General features: G+C 44.1%; 1 protein-coding gene across 1 annotated transcript in view; it reads left to right on the forward strand.

Annotated features, from left to right (window-relative positions):
- LOC142313156 (uncharacterized) overlaps nucleotides 1-14292 on the forward strand; it is a 186379-nt gene that overhangs the window by 86216 nt on the left and 85871 nt on the right. The window contains 4 exon segments of the mRNA XM_075352144.1: nucleotides 6413-6530; nucleotides 6614-6711; nucleotides 6909-6999; nucleotides 7489-8429. Of these exon segments, the coding sequence (XP_075208259.1) occupies nucleotides 6413-6530; nucleotides 6614-6711; nucleotides 6909-6999; nucleotides 7489-8429 (1248 nt within the window).

Genomic DNA, 14292 nt, shown 5'->3' on the forward strand with positions numbered 1-14292 from the left:
CAAGATCGGCAAGAATAAAGCCATTTTTGAAAGCAACCCATAAAAAGTCACATTTGCAGCTTGCAAAAAGCCATGTAGGTAAAACAACGAACGTGTGGAAGAAGGTGTTCTGGTCAGATGAGACCAAGGTAGAAATTTTTGGGCCAAATGAAAAACACATGGAACACTAACACTACACATCACCCTGAAAACACCATCCCCACAGTCACATGGTGGAGGCCATATCTTGCTGTGGGGAGGCTTTTCTTCAACAAGGGCAGGGAAGCTGGTCACAGGTGATGGGTAGATGGATGGAGCTAAATACAGGGCAATCCTGTGGGAAAACCTGTTAGCGGCTGCAGAAGACCTGAGGCCGGGGCGTAGGTTCACCTTCGAGCAGGTCTACGACCCTAAACATCCTGCAGAGCTACAATGGAGGGCTTAGATCAAAACATACTCATATGTGTGAACGGCCCAGGTACAGTCAAGACACAAATCCATGAAGCATCTGCAACAAGACGTGAAAATTGCTGATCACAGACGTCGCCATCTAATCTCCAGAACGAGAGCTCATGTGCAATGAAGAAGCAAAAATGTGCAAAGCTGGAGAAACTGACCCCAAAAGACTTGCAGTACTAATTGCAGAAAAAGGTGGTCCTACAAAGTATTGACTCGAGGTGGGAGAGGGGTGCTGAATACAAATGCACATGTTGATTATATTTTTAAGATATTTAGAAAACCGTGCATATTTTCCTTTACAATTCACAAATACTTGTTACTTTTTGTTGGTATATTTGTTGGTATGGTATAAAAAGGTGAAAAAGTTAACCGGCTAGGTACTGTATACTTTTTCAAGGCATTGTATCGGCCCTTTAAATTTGTAGACTTTTAGCCCAGGAGAGGTATGTGTGATAAGTATTAGGATTAATGGTCCCATCAAAGAAAGGTTGCTGTCATGAGTGTGTCCCACTCTGGGGAGACCTCTCGCAAGTCTGGGATCAGAAGGTCACAGCGCCTTATTGCTCGCAGATCCTCTACTAGTATGTCAGTGAAATCTTTCTTTTAGTGCTGTAGGGGTTAAGGACTTTTTCCTATCTGGCTGTCATTGTGGCCTTAATCTTGGGTACAGCTCTTTTGCGACCATTCCCCTTCTCTATAAAAAGTCACGTGTCTTACCATCTGACGCTGGTTATAGAATATGCATTCTTAAGCTGAGCATTTTGGAAGGAGCCAGTCTCTGGAAGAAGCTGAGGAGTCATGACTATTGCAGCGGTGGTGTTTTGCTGCGGTGGGGATTCGCTCAGATAGGCACAGGTAGATGCGGAGGAAACACAGGTAACACAGTCTCTTTATCAAAAATTCCAACAGTTTATTTAAAAAAATGCATAAGCTGTAAACATAAATTGTGCCTCTCCTGGCCTAAAGGGAAGAACAAAGCCAAACACAACCACGTACCATGGGCTTTCAGTTCATTCAAAGTCCATAGTGGAAGTATAGCTGCCTCGACTCACTGGCTCCGGCCAGTACACACCTCTAGCTGAGGTGTGACCCTGCATCCCAGAACTGTCCAGCTGGGCTGCAGTCTCTTTCCAATCTCATCCAGTATGACTTCCACAGACTTCTTCAGACTTCCTCCCATCTGCCATGCAGACTCTATTATACGGGATGTGACACACCCATGAGCAGGGATACGTAGGTGGCCAGACCCGCCCATCTCTCCAGCCACCTGTGAGCCTCCCCTATTAACACTGAAACAAAAAGGAAAAAAAACAAAATTGTGGCACTACAAGTGGCAGCAATTTTGAGGTTCACACCACTTATGTGGTACATATCTCCCATTAATAATACCACCGGTTGCCTTCTTACACTGCATTGAAGAAATTTAGAGTTTTCTTTTTGTGTCTTTTTCCCTCCGCCTGTCTACTTTACCTTGTGTTGTATTATTGTAGTGGTAAGACTAGTGCTCTCGCCAGCCTTCTCACTAGCCAGGGTGAGCTTACGGCAATCGAGGGCCTAGGAATTTGATGGCGATGGGGGGAAGAACCTATACAGAGATGTTTGAGAGCTTAGGGTTCAGACTCAGGTGAGTTTCAGGAGGTGTCCCATCTCCCTACCACCAGGGCCTTCCTACTATACCAACCCGATTGTTGCACTGCATGCTGAGCGTCTGTATGCTCTAGCGTGACATTTGCCTTGTTTTGGCTAGTGGCCACTTGTGAATTGGCCAATTTGTGCACTAAGTACCTTCAATTAATAAGTATATTGTATTTTAAAGTAATTTAGTCCAAATGTTCTATATTGGATGTTTGCCTATATCTTGGCGCTTGCATAGGCTGTTGTATTCTTTTCTTTGTATATTAACCAGTAATGGCAAATGGCACCAGTTCACACTTGCTGTATTCTGTTGAGACTGGCTGATCAGTTTTCTAGTAACCAGCACTGTACAGTACTACAAAACTTGACCCGTATACTGTTTAGTGCCTACTGCTGGGTACTCAAATGAATCGGGATATATCTCCAATATCTTGCTGTGGCTAATATTCCATTGACGGAGCTGTCTTCTGCTGCTCTGCAACTGATGCCATCCGGCTGGCCACAGCTTCTTCACTGGTCGAGATAACCTTGTCTAATTCAATGTATAGAGGACCCCTTACACTTACACCTGAGTGCTATGTACAGTCATAGCCAAAAGTTTTGAGAATGTTACAAATATTAATTTTTACAAAGTCTACTGCTTAAGTTTTTCTAATGGCAATTTGCATATACTTCAGAATGTCATAAAGAGTGATCAGCTTAACAGCAATTACTTGCAAAGTCAATATTGGCTAAGAAAATGAACTTCAACCCCCAAAACACATTTCAACATCATTGCATTCCTGCCTTAAAAGGAGCAGCTAACATTGTTTTAGTGATTGTTCCATTAACACAGGTGTGGGTGTTAATGAGGACAGGGCTGGCGATCAGTCAGTCATGATTAAGTAAGAATGACACCACTGGACATTTTAAAAGGAGGCTGGTGCTTGGTATCATTGTTTCTCTTCAGTTAACCATGGTTATCTCTAAAGAAACACGTGCAGCCATCATTGCTCTGCACAAAAATGGCCTAACAGGGAAGAGTATCGCAGCTACAAAGATTGCACCTCAGTCAACAATCTATCGCATCATCAAAAACTTCAAGGAGAGAGCTTCCATTGTTGCCAAAAAGGCTCCAGGGCGCCCAAGAAGGACCAGCAAACGCCAGGACCGTATCTTAAAACTGTTTCAGCTGCGGGATCGGACTACCAGCAGTGGCGAGCTAGCTCAGCAATGGCAGCAGGCTGGTGTGAGTGCTTCTGCACGCACTGTGAGGAGGAGACTCTTTGAGCAAGGCCTGGTTTCAAGGAGGGCAGCAAAGAAGCCACTTCTCTCCAGAAGAAACATCAGGGACCGACTGATATTCTGCAAAAGGTACAGGCAGTGGACTGCTGAGGACCTTGGTAAAGTCATTTTCTCAGATGAATCCCCTTTTCGATTGTTTGGGACATCTGGAAAACAGCTTATTAGGAGAAGAAGAGGTGAGCGCTACCACCAGTCTTGTCTCATGCCAACTGTTAAGCATCCGGAAACCATTCATGTGTGGGGTTGCTTCTCAGCCAAGGGAATCGGCTCACTCACAGTCTTGCCTAAAAACACAGCCATGAATAAAGAATGGTACCAGAATGTCCTCCAAGAGCAGCTTCTCCCAACTGTCCAAGAGCAGCTTGGCGCCCAACAATGCCTTTTCCAGCATGATGGAGCACCTTGCCATAAAGCAAAGGTGATCACTAAATGGCTCATGGAACAAAACATAGAGATTTTCGGTCCATGGCCTGGAAACTCCCCAGATCTTAATCCCATTGAGAACTTGTGGGCAATCAAGAGACGGGTGGACAAACAAAAACCAACAAATTCTGGCAAAATGCAAGCATTGCTTATGCAAGAATGGACAGCTATAAGTCAGGATTTGGTCCAGAAGTTGATTGAGAGCATGCCAGGGAGAATTGCAGAGGTCCTGAAGAAGAAGGGTCAACACTGCAAATATTGACTTGCTGCATTAACTCATTCTAACTGTCAATAGAACCTTTTGGTCTCATAATATGATTGCAATTATATTTCTGTATGTGACGTAAACATCAGACAAACACAATTAAAAACCAGAGGGCAACAGATCATGTGAAAATAGCATTTTGGTGTTATTCTCAAAACTTTTGGCCATGACTGTTTGGGAGTAAAGCGAACCTGTTCTCAATTTACAAGAGACATCTGTAACATGAGGAAGGCTATTCTTACAACAGAAACATAGTGGAGACAAGCAGAATATTGTACAACTGGTTTCACTTTTTGGCTTCATCAGGGGCCATATTGACATTTTGCCTGAACAGTGCACCTATACTTTACAACAACCAAGAAAGGTTTTAACACATTGTAACAGGTATAACCAGCTGGGGTCTACGACTTCACCTTTTCCGAATTTATCTTGGAATGATGATATTTATACACAGTACAGACCAAAGGTTTGGACACACCTCATTCAAAGAGTTTTCTTTATTTTCAGGACTCTGAAAATTGTAGATTCACATTGAAGGCATCAAAACTATGAATTAACACATGTGGAGTGAAATACTTAAAAAAGTGTGAAGCAACTGAAAATCTGTCTTATATTCTAGGTTCTTCAAAGTAGCCACCTTTTGCTTTCATTACTACTTTGCACACTCTTGGCATTCTCTTGATGAGCTTCAAGAGGTAGTCACCAAAAATGGTCTTCCAACAGTCTTGAAGGAGTTCCCAGAGATGCTTAGCACTTGTTGGCCCTTTTGCCTTCACTCTGCGGTCCAGCTCACCCCAAACCATCTCGATTGGGTTCAGGTCTGGTTACTGTGGAGGCCAGGTCATCTGGCGTAGCATCCCATCACTCTCCTTCTTAGTCACATAGCCCTTACACAGGCTGGAGGGGTGTTTGGGGTCATTGTCCTGTTGAAAAATAAATATGGTCCAACTAAACGCAAACTGGATGGAATAGCATGCCGCTGCAAGATGCTGTGGTGGCCATGCTGGTTCTGTATGCCTTCAATTTTGAATAAATCTCCAACAGTGTCACCAGCAAAGCACCCCCACACATCACACCTCCTCCTCCATGCTTCACGGTGGGAACCAGGCATGTAGAGTCCATCTGTTCATCTTTTCTACAAAGACACGGTGGTTGGATCCAAAGATCTCAAATTTGGACTCATCAGACCAAAGCACAGATTTCCACTGGTCTAATGTCCATTCCTTGTGTTCTTTAGCCCAAACAAGTCTCTTCTGCTTGTTGCCTGTCCTTAGCAGTGGTTTCCTAGCAGCAATTTTACCATGAAGGCTGCTGCACAAAGGCTCCTCTTAACAGTTGTTCTAGAGATGAGAAGGTGTGTCCAAACTTTTGGTCTGTACTGTAGATGAACCCTCTCCATATTATATGGCTGTGGAAAAACTATTCTTTAAATTATTATATTACTATAAATATATATTACTTTATTCATAACTCCAGTGATCCCAACTGATAGTACATAGGTATTTCTATATGACCTCTAGATGTGTGAAGTCCTCTACCACATTATTACTTTATACCAATACCACAACCCTAGTAATTATGTGGTATTTTATATGATTTGACACAGATTCCTCTTTTTTTCTATTCAGGTCTTTACAATATCGGATCCTAATAATTGTTCTACATAATTCTCCTGATTGCCCCGTGAAGCATGGATATGGACAGGGACAAGATGGCGGAGAGGATATTACACCTCACCCTAGAGATCCTCTTCCGGCTTACTGGAGAGGTGAGAGATTCTGATGACGTCACATTACATCATTCTTATCTATGGGAATAACAGATGGACAGAACTGGAGAGGTGAGGACTCTGGAAATGTCTGTAGTGAGATTTATTACTGTGTCTCTCCATAACCAGGATTACACAGTAGTGAAGAAGACCTCTAGTGAGCGCTGTCAGGCCCCTGTGTCTGAGGGATGGGGAAGACCCCTGAGCCCAATCACAGGGCCTCCACCTCACCCCCCGATACATGAGGACATCAATGACCAGAAGATCCTAGAACTCACCTACAAGATGATTGAGCTGCTGACTGGAGAGGTGACACTGCTGGGAATGCTGGGACATCATACAGTAACGCTATGAAGGGATCGGGGGTGACGGTATCATTGTATGTGTCAGGTTCCTATAAGGTGTCAGGACGTCACCGTCTATTTCTCCATGGAGGAGTGGGAGTATTTAGAAGGACACAAAGATCTGTACAAGGACGTCATGATGGAGGATCCCCAGCCCCTCACATCACCAGGTAATAGACAGGACTAAATACACACGGCCTATAATTATCTGTATGTAAGGAATGAATTCAGTCCCTGTATGTGTCTCCTCCAGTTCTATCCAGTAAGAGGACAACACCAGAGAGATGTCCCCGTCCTCTTCTCCCACAGGACTGTAAACAAGAAGACCCCGATGTTCCTCAGGATGTGTTTCCCCAGCCCCTCACATCACCAGGTAATAGACAGGACTAAATACACACGGCCTATAATTATCTGTATGTAAGGAATGAATTCAGTCCCTGTATGTGTCTCCTCCAGGTCTATCCAGTAAGAGGACAACACCAGAGAGATGTCCCCATCCTCTTGTCCCACAGGACTGTAAACAAGAAGCTCCCGATGTTCCTCAGGATCATCAGGTAGATGGAGAGAAGGTGCCATGAAATCTCCCTATGATGTGTAGACGGCTGTGAAGGTCTTGTGCTCAGTCTTGTTTTCTCCTCCAGTATTATATGGTTTATACTTGTGTAATGAGAGCGGTGGAGATGGCAGGATTAGAGCTGATCATAGATGGGACTTCTCCATCTGTCTGTGACTTTTACAATATTTGTTTCAGGGGGAAGATCTGCCCCATATTAATACTACAGAGACATATGTGAGGGGTGATAAGCGGGGTAAAGAGGAGATTCCTACAGATAACCGCCCAGGTGAGTAGTGACCACTAAATGCACAGAAGTCACAGATGCTTCTCAAGGGAATATATATACATATGAACAAATTCTGTAGAGCATTACCAATAAAACAACCTTCTTATACAGTTGAGGAAGATCGTAATGATGTTGAAAGTATTGGTGTCCGGCAGGATGAATCTGTGTCATTACATGAGGACTCTCTGGAGTCAGTCTGAATTGAATATATATAAAATATATATATATATATATATATATATATATATATATATATATATATATATATATATATATATATATATATATATATATATATATATATATATATACACAGCTCTGGCATAAATTAGAAACTCTTTCTTGTTTTTTGCAAGCTTTCCCAAATCCTGTAACTGTTCCTCGAAGGACATGGTTTGTAGACCAGTCACCATTCTGGTTGCTCTTCTCTGAACTTGCTCCAGTTTGTTGATGTCTTTTTGATAATGAAATCTGTTCTATCCTTTACAGGTACTTGTAGCAGGAGCTCAGAGGGACACCAGATATCTGTACATTGTAAATCAGATGACAGTGACAGCATGCAAGATACATATGAAAAGTTTGGCATTAATACAGATATATCTACTGGCCTTCACAGCAAAGATCTTTCCTCTGATTCTTTTAAACAGGTCCTATATTCCACATCATTACAGACTGTAAAGAAAATAAAATGTCAGAAAAGGGCTATAATAACTCAAACAGCTCACACAATGGAGAAGCCGTATTCATGTTCAGAATGTAATAAATGTTTTAACCAGAAATCATGTTTCATTAGACATCAGATAAGTCACACAGGTGTAAAGCCGTATTCATGTTCAGAATGTGGGAAATGTTTTAGCAATAAATCAGTTCTTTTTAAACATCAAAGAAATCACACAGGGGATAAGCCATATTCATGTTCAGAATGCAAAAAATGTTTTATCGAAAAGTCATGTCTTATTAAACATGTGAGAAGTCACACAGGGGAAAAGCCTTTTTCATGTTCAGAGTGTGGGAAATGTTTTAACCAAAAATCATATCTTTTGGAACATGAGAGAATTCACACAGGGGAGAAGCCGTATTCATGTTCAGAATGTGGGAAATATTTTAACTGGAAATCAAATCTTGTTACACATCAAAATACTCACACAAGAGCAAAATCATATTCATGTTCAGAATGTGGGAAATCTTATACTGCCAAATCCAATCTTGTTAGACATCGAAGAACTCACACAGAAGAAATCGTGTTCCCGTGTTCAGAATGCGAAAAATGTTTTAAGCAGAAATCAAGTCTTGTTAAACATAGGAGAAGTCACACAGGGGAAAAGCCGTTTTCTTGTAAAGAATGTGGGAAATGTTTTAACCAGAAATCAGCTCTTGTTCATCATCAAAATACTCACAAAAATTATATTCATGATCAGAATGTGAAATGTTAATATTAATTTTATTGGTCATCAAGAGTGAAGCCATTTTAATGTTTAGTATGTAGGAAACTTTGAAGCAATAAATTAATATTTGTTAACCCCTTAAGCCCGGAGTCGGTTTTTATTTGAGGACAGTCGCATTTTTCAAATCGAACATTCCAATATAGGAATAACTTTGTACTGCTACTACATCAATAATTCTGAGATAATTTTTTTCAAGAAATTTGTAGTTTTGTCAGTGGTAAATTTAGATAAATATGTTTTGCGTTTATGTATGAAAATAGCTGCAATTTTGGAAAATTATACAATTTCTTACTTTCAATGACTATATCCTTAAAACAGCTAGTTGTATCACACAAAAAAGTTGATAAAGAAAATTTAATATATGTCTGCCTTATTTTTTAAAAGCTTTTGTTTTCTTAGGATGTTGAAGAACTTGAACATTTAGCAGAAAATTGTCAAATAAATGTACAAAACCTATTTGTTTAGAGAGTCTTTAAAAATGACTTTTAGTGACTGTAGCAAAGCCAGGTAGGACTAGATTAAATCCTAGCACTGCAGGACTTGAATAGGTGCACCTGACTAAGAATCAGGGTATGTGTTCACGTGGGTCTCTGTTTGCTAGGGATGTTGAGCAGAATGGAGGGTGTTGAAGCTGCAAAGCAGCCTGTTCAGTGTGAACTGTGCCTGGAGTTTAACACTTCTGTTTGGTGATGGAAGCTGCTGGAGATTAGGCTGAAGGTGATATGGAGCCTGGTAGGACTATATCTCTTCTTTGAGTAAAGTTTGTTCCAGGAGAACAGACTGTATAGATCACCTTATTGTATCTGCAAGTAAGATAAGACCTCTGGTGTTGAGGCCTAGGACACACGGCGAGAAAAACGATGCGAGTGGAATGCGATGAAAAATCTCATTCCACTCGGACCAATATTACTCAATGGAGCAGCTCCCATGAGCGATTATTTTCTCAGCTCTAATCGGACCGAGAAAACAGTCGCAGCAAGCTGCGAGTGGAATGCGATCCTGCTCCACTCGCACCTGTTCTGTCCCCACTTAAAGGCGATGGAAGGTGCGTAGTTGTGAGAGTCTTACCTTCGTTTTTCCTATAGGTGGGGCAGACAGGACCAGAGCGCTCCAGAGTGAAAACATGCACATGCTGAGATGAAACAATGGTGGTTTATTTTCTCCAAAGGTTAGGACATGCAGAGTGCAGTAATCCAAGTACTTGGCATTGTTTCTCCAGCGATGCTTGCCTCTGAAGCTACTACGTGGTCAGAAGACTTTGCTCCTAGTAGCTCCAATAAGGGATGTGTTTCTCACAAATCTCTGGCTGGAATGAACAAGCCAGGAAGTGATGCAAGAGGGTCATCAGACACTCCCATGGGCTGGACAAAAGAAACAGAGGAGCCGAAAGGTCTGACCAGTAGATGGCAGCAGAGACAAGCATGAAAAACATTAAATAACAGTTTTAACTAAGACAAATAGAAACAGCACACTCCCCGTCTGAAATTCACTTTGGGGATTTCACTATTGAGTCCATAATACAACCTGAAAGGAAAGGCATGTTAAATGCAAAAACAAGCTCAATTGAGTCCAAAACAAGAAGGATGGCTCAAAGTTCAGGTCCGGTAGCGGTCATCCTGTAGGGACGCTCTCTATGGGCAAAAGCAGAACAAGTTCGTGGATTGGCCTTGCAAAGGTCTTCGTCTCACCTTTCCTGATGACCTTTAGCTCCACCTTCCGAACATTGCCGTCCTGACTAGGCAGTATCCTAGTAATTAGTCCCATAGGCCAGTCAGTCCTTTCTGTGGTCTGATCTTTCATGAGGACTAGGTTTCCTTCCTTGAGGTTCGGCTTGGGATGTCGCCACTTCTTTCTTCCTTGAAGAATGGTGAGGTATTCCTTCCTCCATTAGTTCCAGAAGTAGTCAGCCAAGTATTGAACCCGTTTCCAGTGTTTTTGATAAGTGTTCGCGTGGGTGAACTCTCCGCTGGGCATTACCGCGTTGTCAGTTTTTTGGGTAATAAGAATAGTAGGAGTCAATATGGTTGGTGTTTCTGGATCCATGGTCACCGGCACAAGGGGTCTTGAATTGATAATGGCTGAGACTTCAGCTAAAAGAGTGACTAGAGTCTCATGTGTGAGTCTTGAGGAATTGACGTCCATTAGCATGGAGTTCAAGATGTTGCGTGAAATCCCGATCATCCTCTCCCAGGAGCCTCCCATGTGAGAACTGTGAGGGGGATTGAAGATCCAGGTGCAACCTTTCTCTGCCAGCTGATCTTGGATAGGTTTGGTGTCGATGTTCAGTTCTCTACATGCACCGACGAAGTTGCTTCCACGGTCAGACCTCAGCTGTTTCACTGGTCCTCTGATGGCAAGGAACCTTCTCAAGGCGTTGATTAGGCTGGAGGGGTCCATGGACTCTAACACCTCAATGTGAACGGCTCGAACACTCATGCAGGTGAATAACACAGCCCACCGCTTGCTGTTTGCTTGGCCTCCGCGAGTTCTGCGTGTGGACACCATCCATGGTCCGAAAACGTCTAGGCCCACGTAGGTGAAAGGTGGCTCTGTAGAAAGTCTGTCTGTAGGCAAGTCAGCCATTTGCTGGTACAGTTGTTTTCCTCTCGCTTTACGACAGTGCACACAATCGTGTAGTATTTGTGCTACACGTCTCTTCATTCCAATAATCCAGAGGCCTGCAGACCGTAAAGCACCTTCTGTAATTTGCCTGCCTCGGTGTTCAGTCCCTTCATGGTGGTGTCGGATCAGCAAGACTGTAACATGGTGTTTGTTGGGAATGATGAGAGGATTTTGTTCTGCAACTCCAAGATGAGCCTGGTTCAAACGACCGCCAACTCTCAGTAAGCCGAAACTGTCGATGACTGGGTTTAAATTGGCGAGAGGACTTCTTAATGGAATTTGCTGTTTGTTGTATAAACACTTCCATTCTATGGCGAATTCACTCTGTTGGAGGTGACGTATTATGAAGGACTCGCTATGGGAGATGTCCTCAGCAGAAAGGGCTTTGTGGCAGACATGCCAGCGATGACAGTCTTTGTTTTTAAGGTCAGTCCGACAGCATCTGGCGATGTGCACTAACCTAGCGACAGTCCTGACGAGCCTCATCCAGCTGGAGAAACGTTCAAAACGTTGGCAACCGAGGTTGGAAGTTTTTTCTGCACTGGTGGCCAGGGTATTGACTTCAGCTCGGACATCTGGATCGTTGTCCGGATCTAGGATGCTGAAGGCTTCCTGGACACCTTCTTCTGACTGTCTCAGCAGGAACTCTGGACCTGTAAGCCAAGAAGAGTTAGCAAAAGAACTTATAGACATAGGTCTAGTTGCGTGATCTGCTGGATTCAGTTCGGTTGGTACAGGTTCTGCTAGGTTGTTGCAGACTTCCTTGTCCATAAAGGCGACGCTGTGTTCTCTCATTTCAGGCTTGCTGTTCATGGAACGCTGAAGAGAGTTACACCTAGTCTGAGCTTGATCTCGGTTGTTTGGGAGTCTTACCCTGGTAGATCGGAAGGGTAATGGAGAGACCCAGTGGTTGGTTTTGTCTTTAGAAAACTCACAGTCCATTATTCCGATGAATTCTCTGTTCTCTACTGACAAAGCTACTTTATCGTCGTCCTTGGTCGTGTGAAAGACTGATCTTCCCAAGTTGTCGATATGCAGAGAAGAAGCGATGTCAGGTAGCTGTATTGTGTCTGGAGACTTCTCTTTCACTCCATAGTGATGAGGACATGGCTTTAAGCAGGTTTTGCGCCCATCTCCATGCACATAAGTCTTGAAGGAGTCAATTTCTGATCGATCAACGCACACATTTCCTATGACTACCCATCCCAAGTCCAGTCTCTGGGCGTATGGTGCATAGTCAGGCCCATTACACTGCTGTCGCACCTTGTGTACCCTTAGATTGTCTTTGCCGAGCAGGAGTAGAATCTCTGCGTTATTGTCCAGAGGTGGGATAACGCTAGCGAGGTGTCTTAGGTGTGGTTGATGAAATGCAGCTTCTGGGGTAGGAATTTCATTCCTGTGGCTGGGTATTTGGTCACATTCAACGAGCGTTGGTAGAGGTATTTCAGTCTTCCCATTGATAGGAGAAGCAATGAATCCCTGGGCTCTTCTGCCGCTAGTCTCTATGTGACCCGAGCAGGTGTTCAAGGTGTAGGGTTCTGATGGTCCATTAATTCCGAAGGCTTCAAAGACTTTGGTTCCTGCTAGGGACCGGTTGCTTTGGTCGTCTATGATGGCATACACCTTCATTGCCTTTTCTGGATGTCCCTCGGGATAAACCTTGATGAGGCATATTCGGGCACAACATTTCTGTGTTTGGCCCTCTCCACATACCTCTGAGCATGAGCAGGAGACGGCTGTGGTGGTGTCAGTCTGATTCTTGGGCTCCCCGCCATGACTTGGAGTGGGAGTGGTGGTGACTGCAGCCGGTGTGTCTCTAGCTAGCTGGGTTGAATGCATGGCTGAAACGTGTTTTTCACTATGACACTCCTCACACTTGACGATGGATTTACAGTCCTTGGCCATGTGCTCAAGTGATGCGCAGCATTTGAAACAGATCCCAAGCTCTGTGAGGACTTTCTTGCGCTCCTGTAGGGTTTTGGATCTAAACCCTCTGCACTTGTTCAGTGAATGCGGTTTTTTATGGATGGGACATTCTTGATTGAAAGACTTATTTCGTGATGAGATGGTGTTCTGTTTATCTGTGGGTGCTGTGGGTGATGGTAGCTCAGTCTTCCTGACACTCACAGTGTTCTTAATGTCTCTGCGTTTGTGTATGGCACCTTCATACCTTGATGATGATGATGTTGCAGCTGCCGAAGTGTTGAACTCTAGGAAGTCGAGGCTGGGGTCGTTCCTCATCTGGGCCTGCTCGTCAATGAACTTGCAGAACTGAATAAATGGGGGAAAGGTGACGTCATTCATTCTTTTGTACCTTGAGACTGACGTTGCCCATTTCTCCTGCAGACTGTATGGCAGCTTCACCACGATTGGGTTCACTCCATGGGCTGTATCCAGGTAGCACAGCCCAGACAGACGAGGGTCTCTTTTGGCGAGCTCCAGCTCCATGAGCAGATCACTTAGGTCTTGAAGCTTGTGGACTTCTTTAAGGTTGATCTTTGGGATGTCCTGCAGTCTCTTGAATAGGGCTTTCTCTATTGCTTCTGCACTGCCAAAGGTGCGTTCCAGTCTCTGCCATGCAGCAGCGAGACCTTCTTCTGCTTGTCCCACATAGACGGTTCTGAGGCTCTTGATACGGTTTGTAAAGCCTGGGCCCAACCACTTGATCAGGAGGTCGAGCTCCTGTTCCGCAGTGAAGTTGAGATTGGCGATGGCTGCCTTGAAAGTTGCTTTCCAGGCCCTGTAGCTCTCTGCACGATCATCGAATTTCGTGAGACTAGTGTTGATTAGCTCTCTGCTCACAATGAACCTGGCAAACTCAGACATATCTGATTTCTCACCACTTGTTGCCACGACGACTCGTGATGCCCCTGGGGCGTATGGGCTGCCTGGCGTGAATGGATGAGATGTTCCCGGGTAAAATGACTTTGCTGCAGGGTTGAGCTGTGGTTTAGCCTCTGTAGATTCTGATGACCGCTGCTTGAGCTGTGGAAGTGAGTCAGGAAACACTTGGTTGCCATCTGTTAGGGCCAGGTGGACGGGCAGACCCAGGAGGTGGATCCACTGGGCCGAACTCCTTGATGAAGGCAAGGGGTCCGGTAGCCGGAGCACTACGGGTAGCAGGACAGTCCGTGTACAAGAGTAGAACGGTGAAGTCCCTGGGACCACGGAGTCAGAGATGGTAGTCCGGGTGACGGAGCTCAGGTTCGGAGGCCGAGATGTTGTC

Source organism: Anomaloglossus baeobatrachus, chromosome 5, assembly GCF_048569485.1.
Source record: "Anomaloglossus baeobatrachus isolate aAnoBae1 chromosome 5, aAnoBae1.hap1, whole genome shotgun sequence".
NCBI lineage: Eukaryota > Metazoa > Chordata > Amphibia > Anura > Aromobatidae > Anomaloglossus > Anomaloglossus baeobatrachus.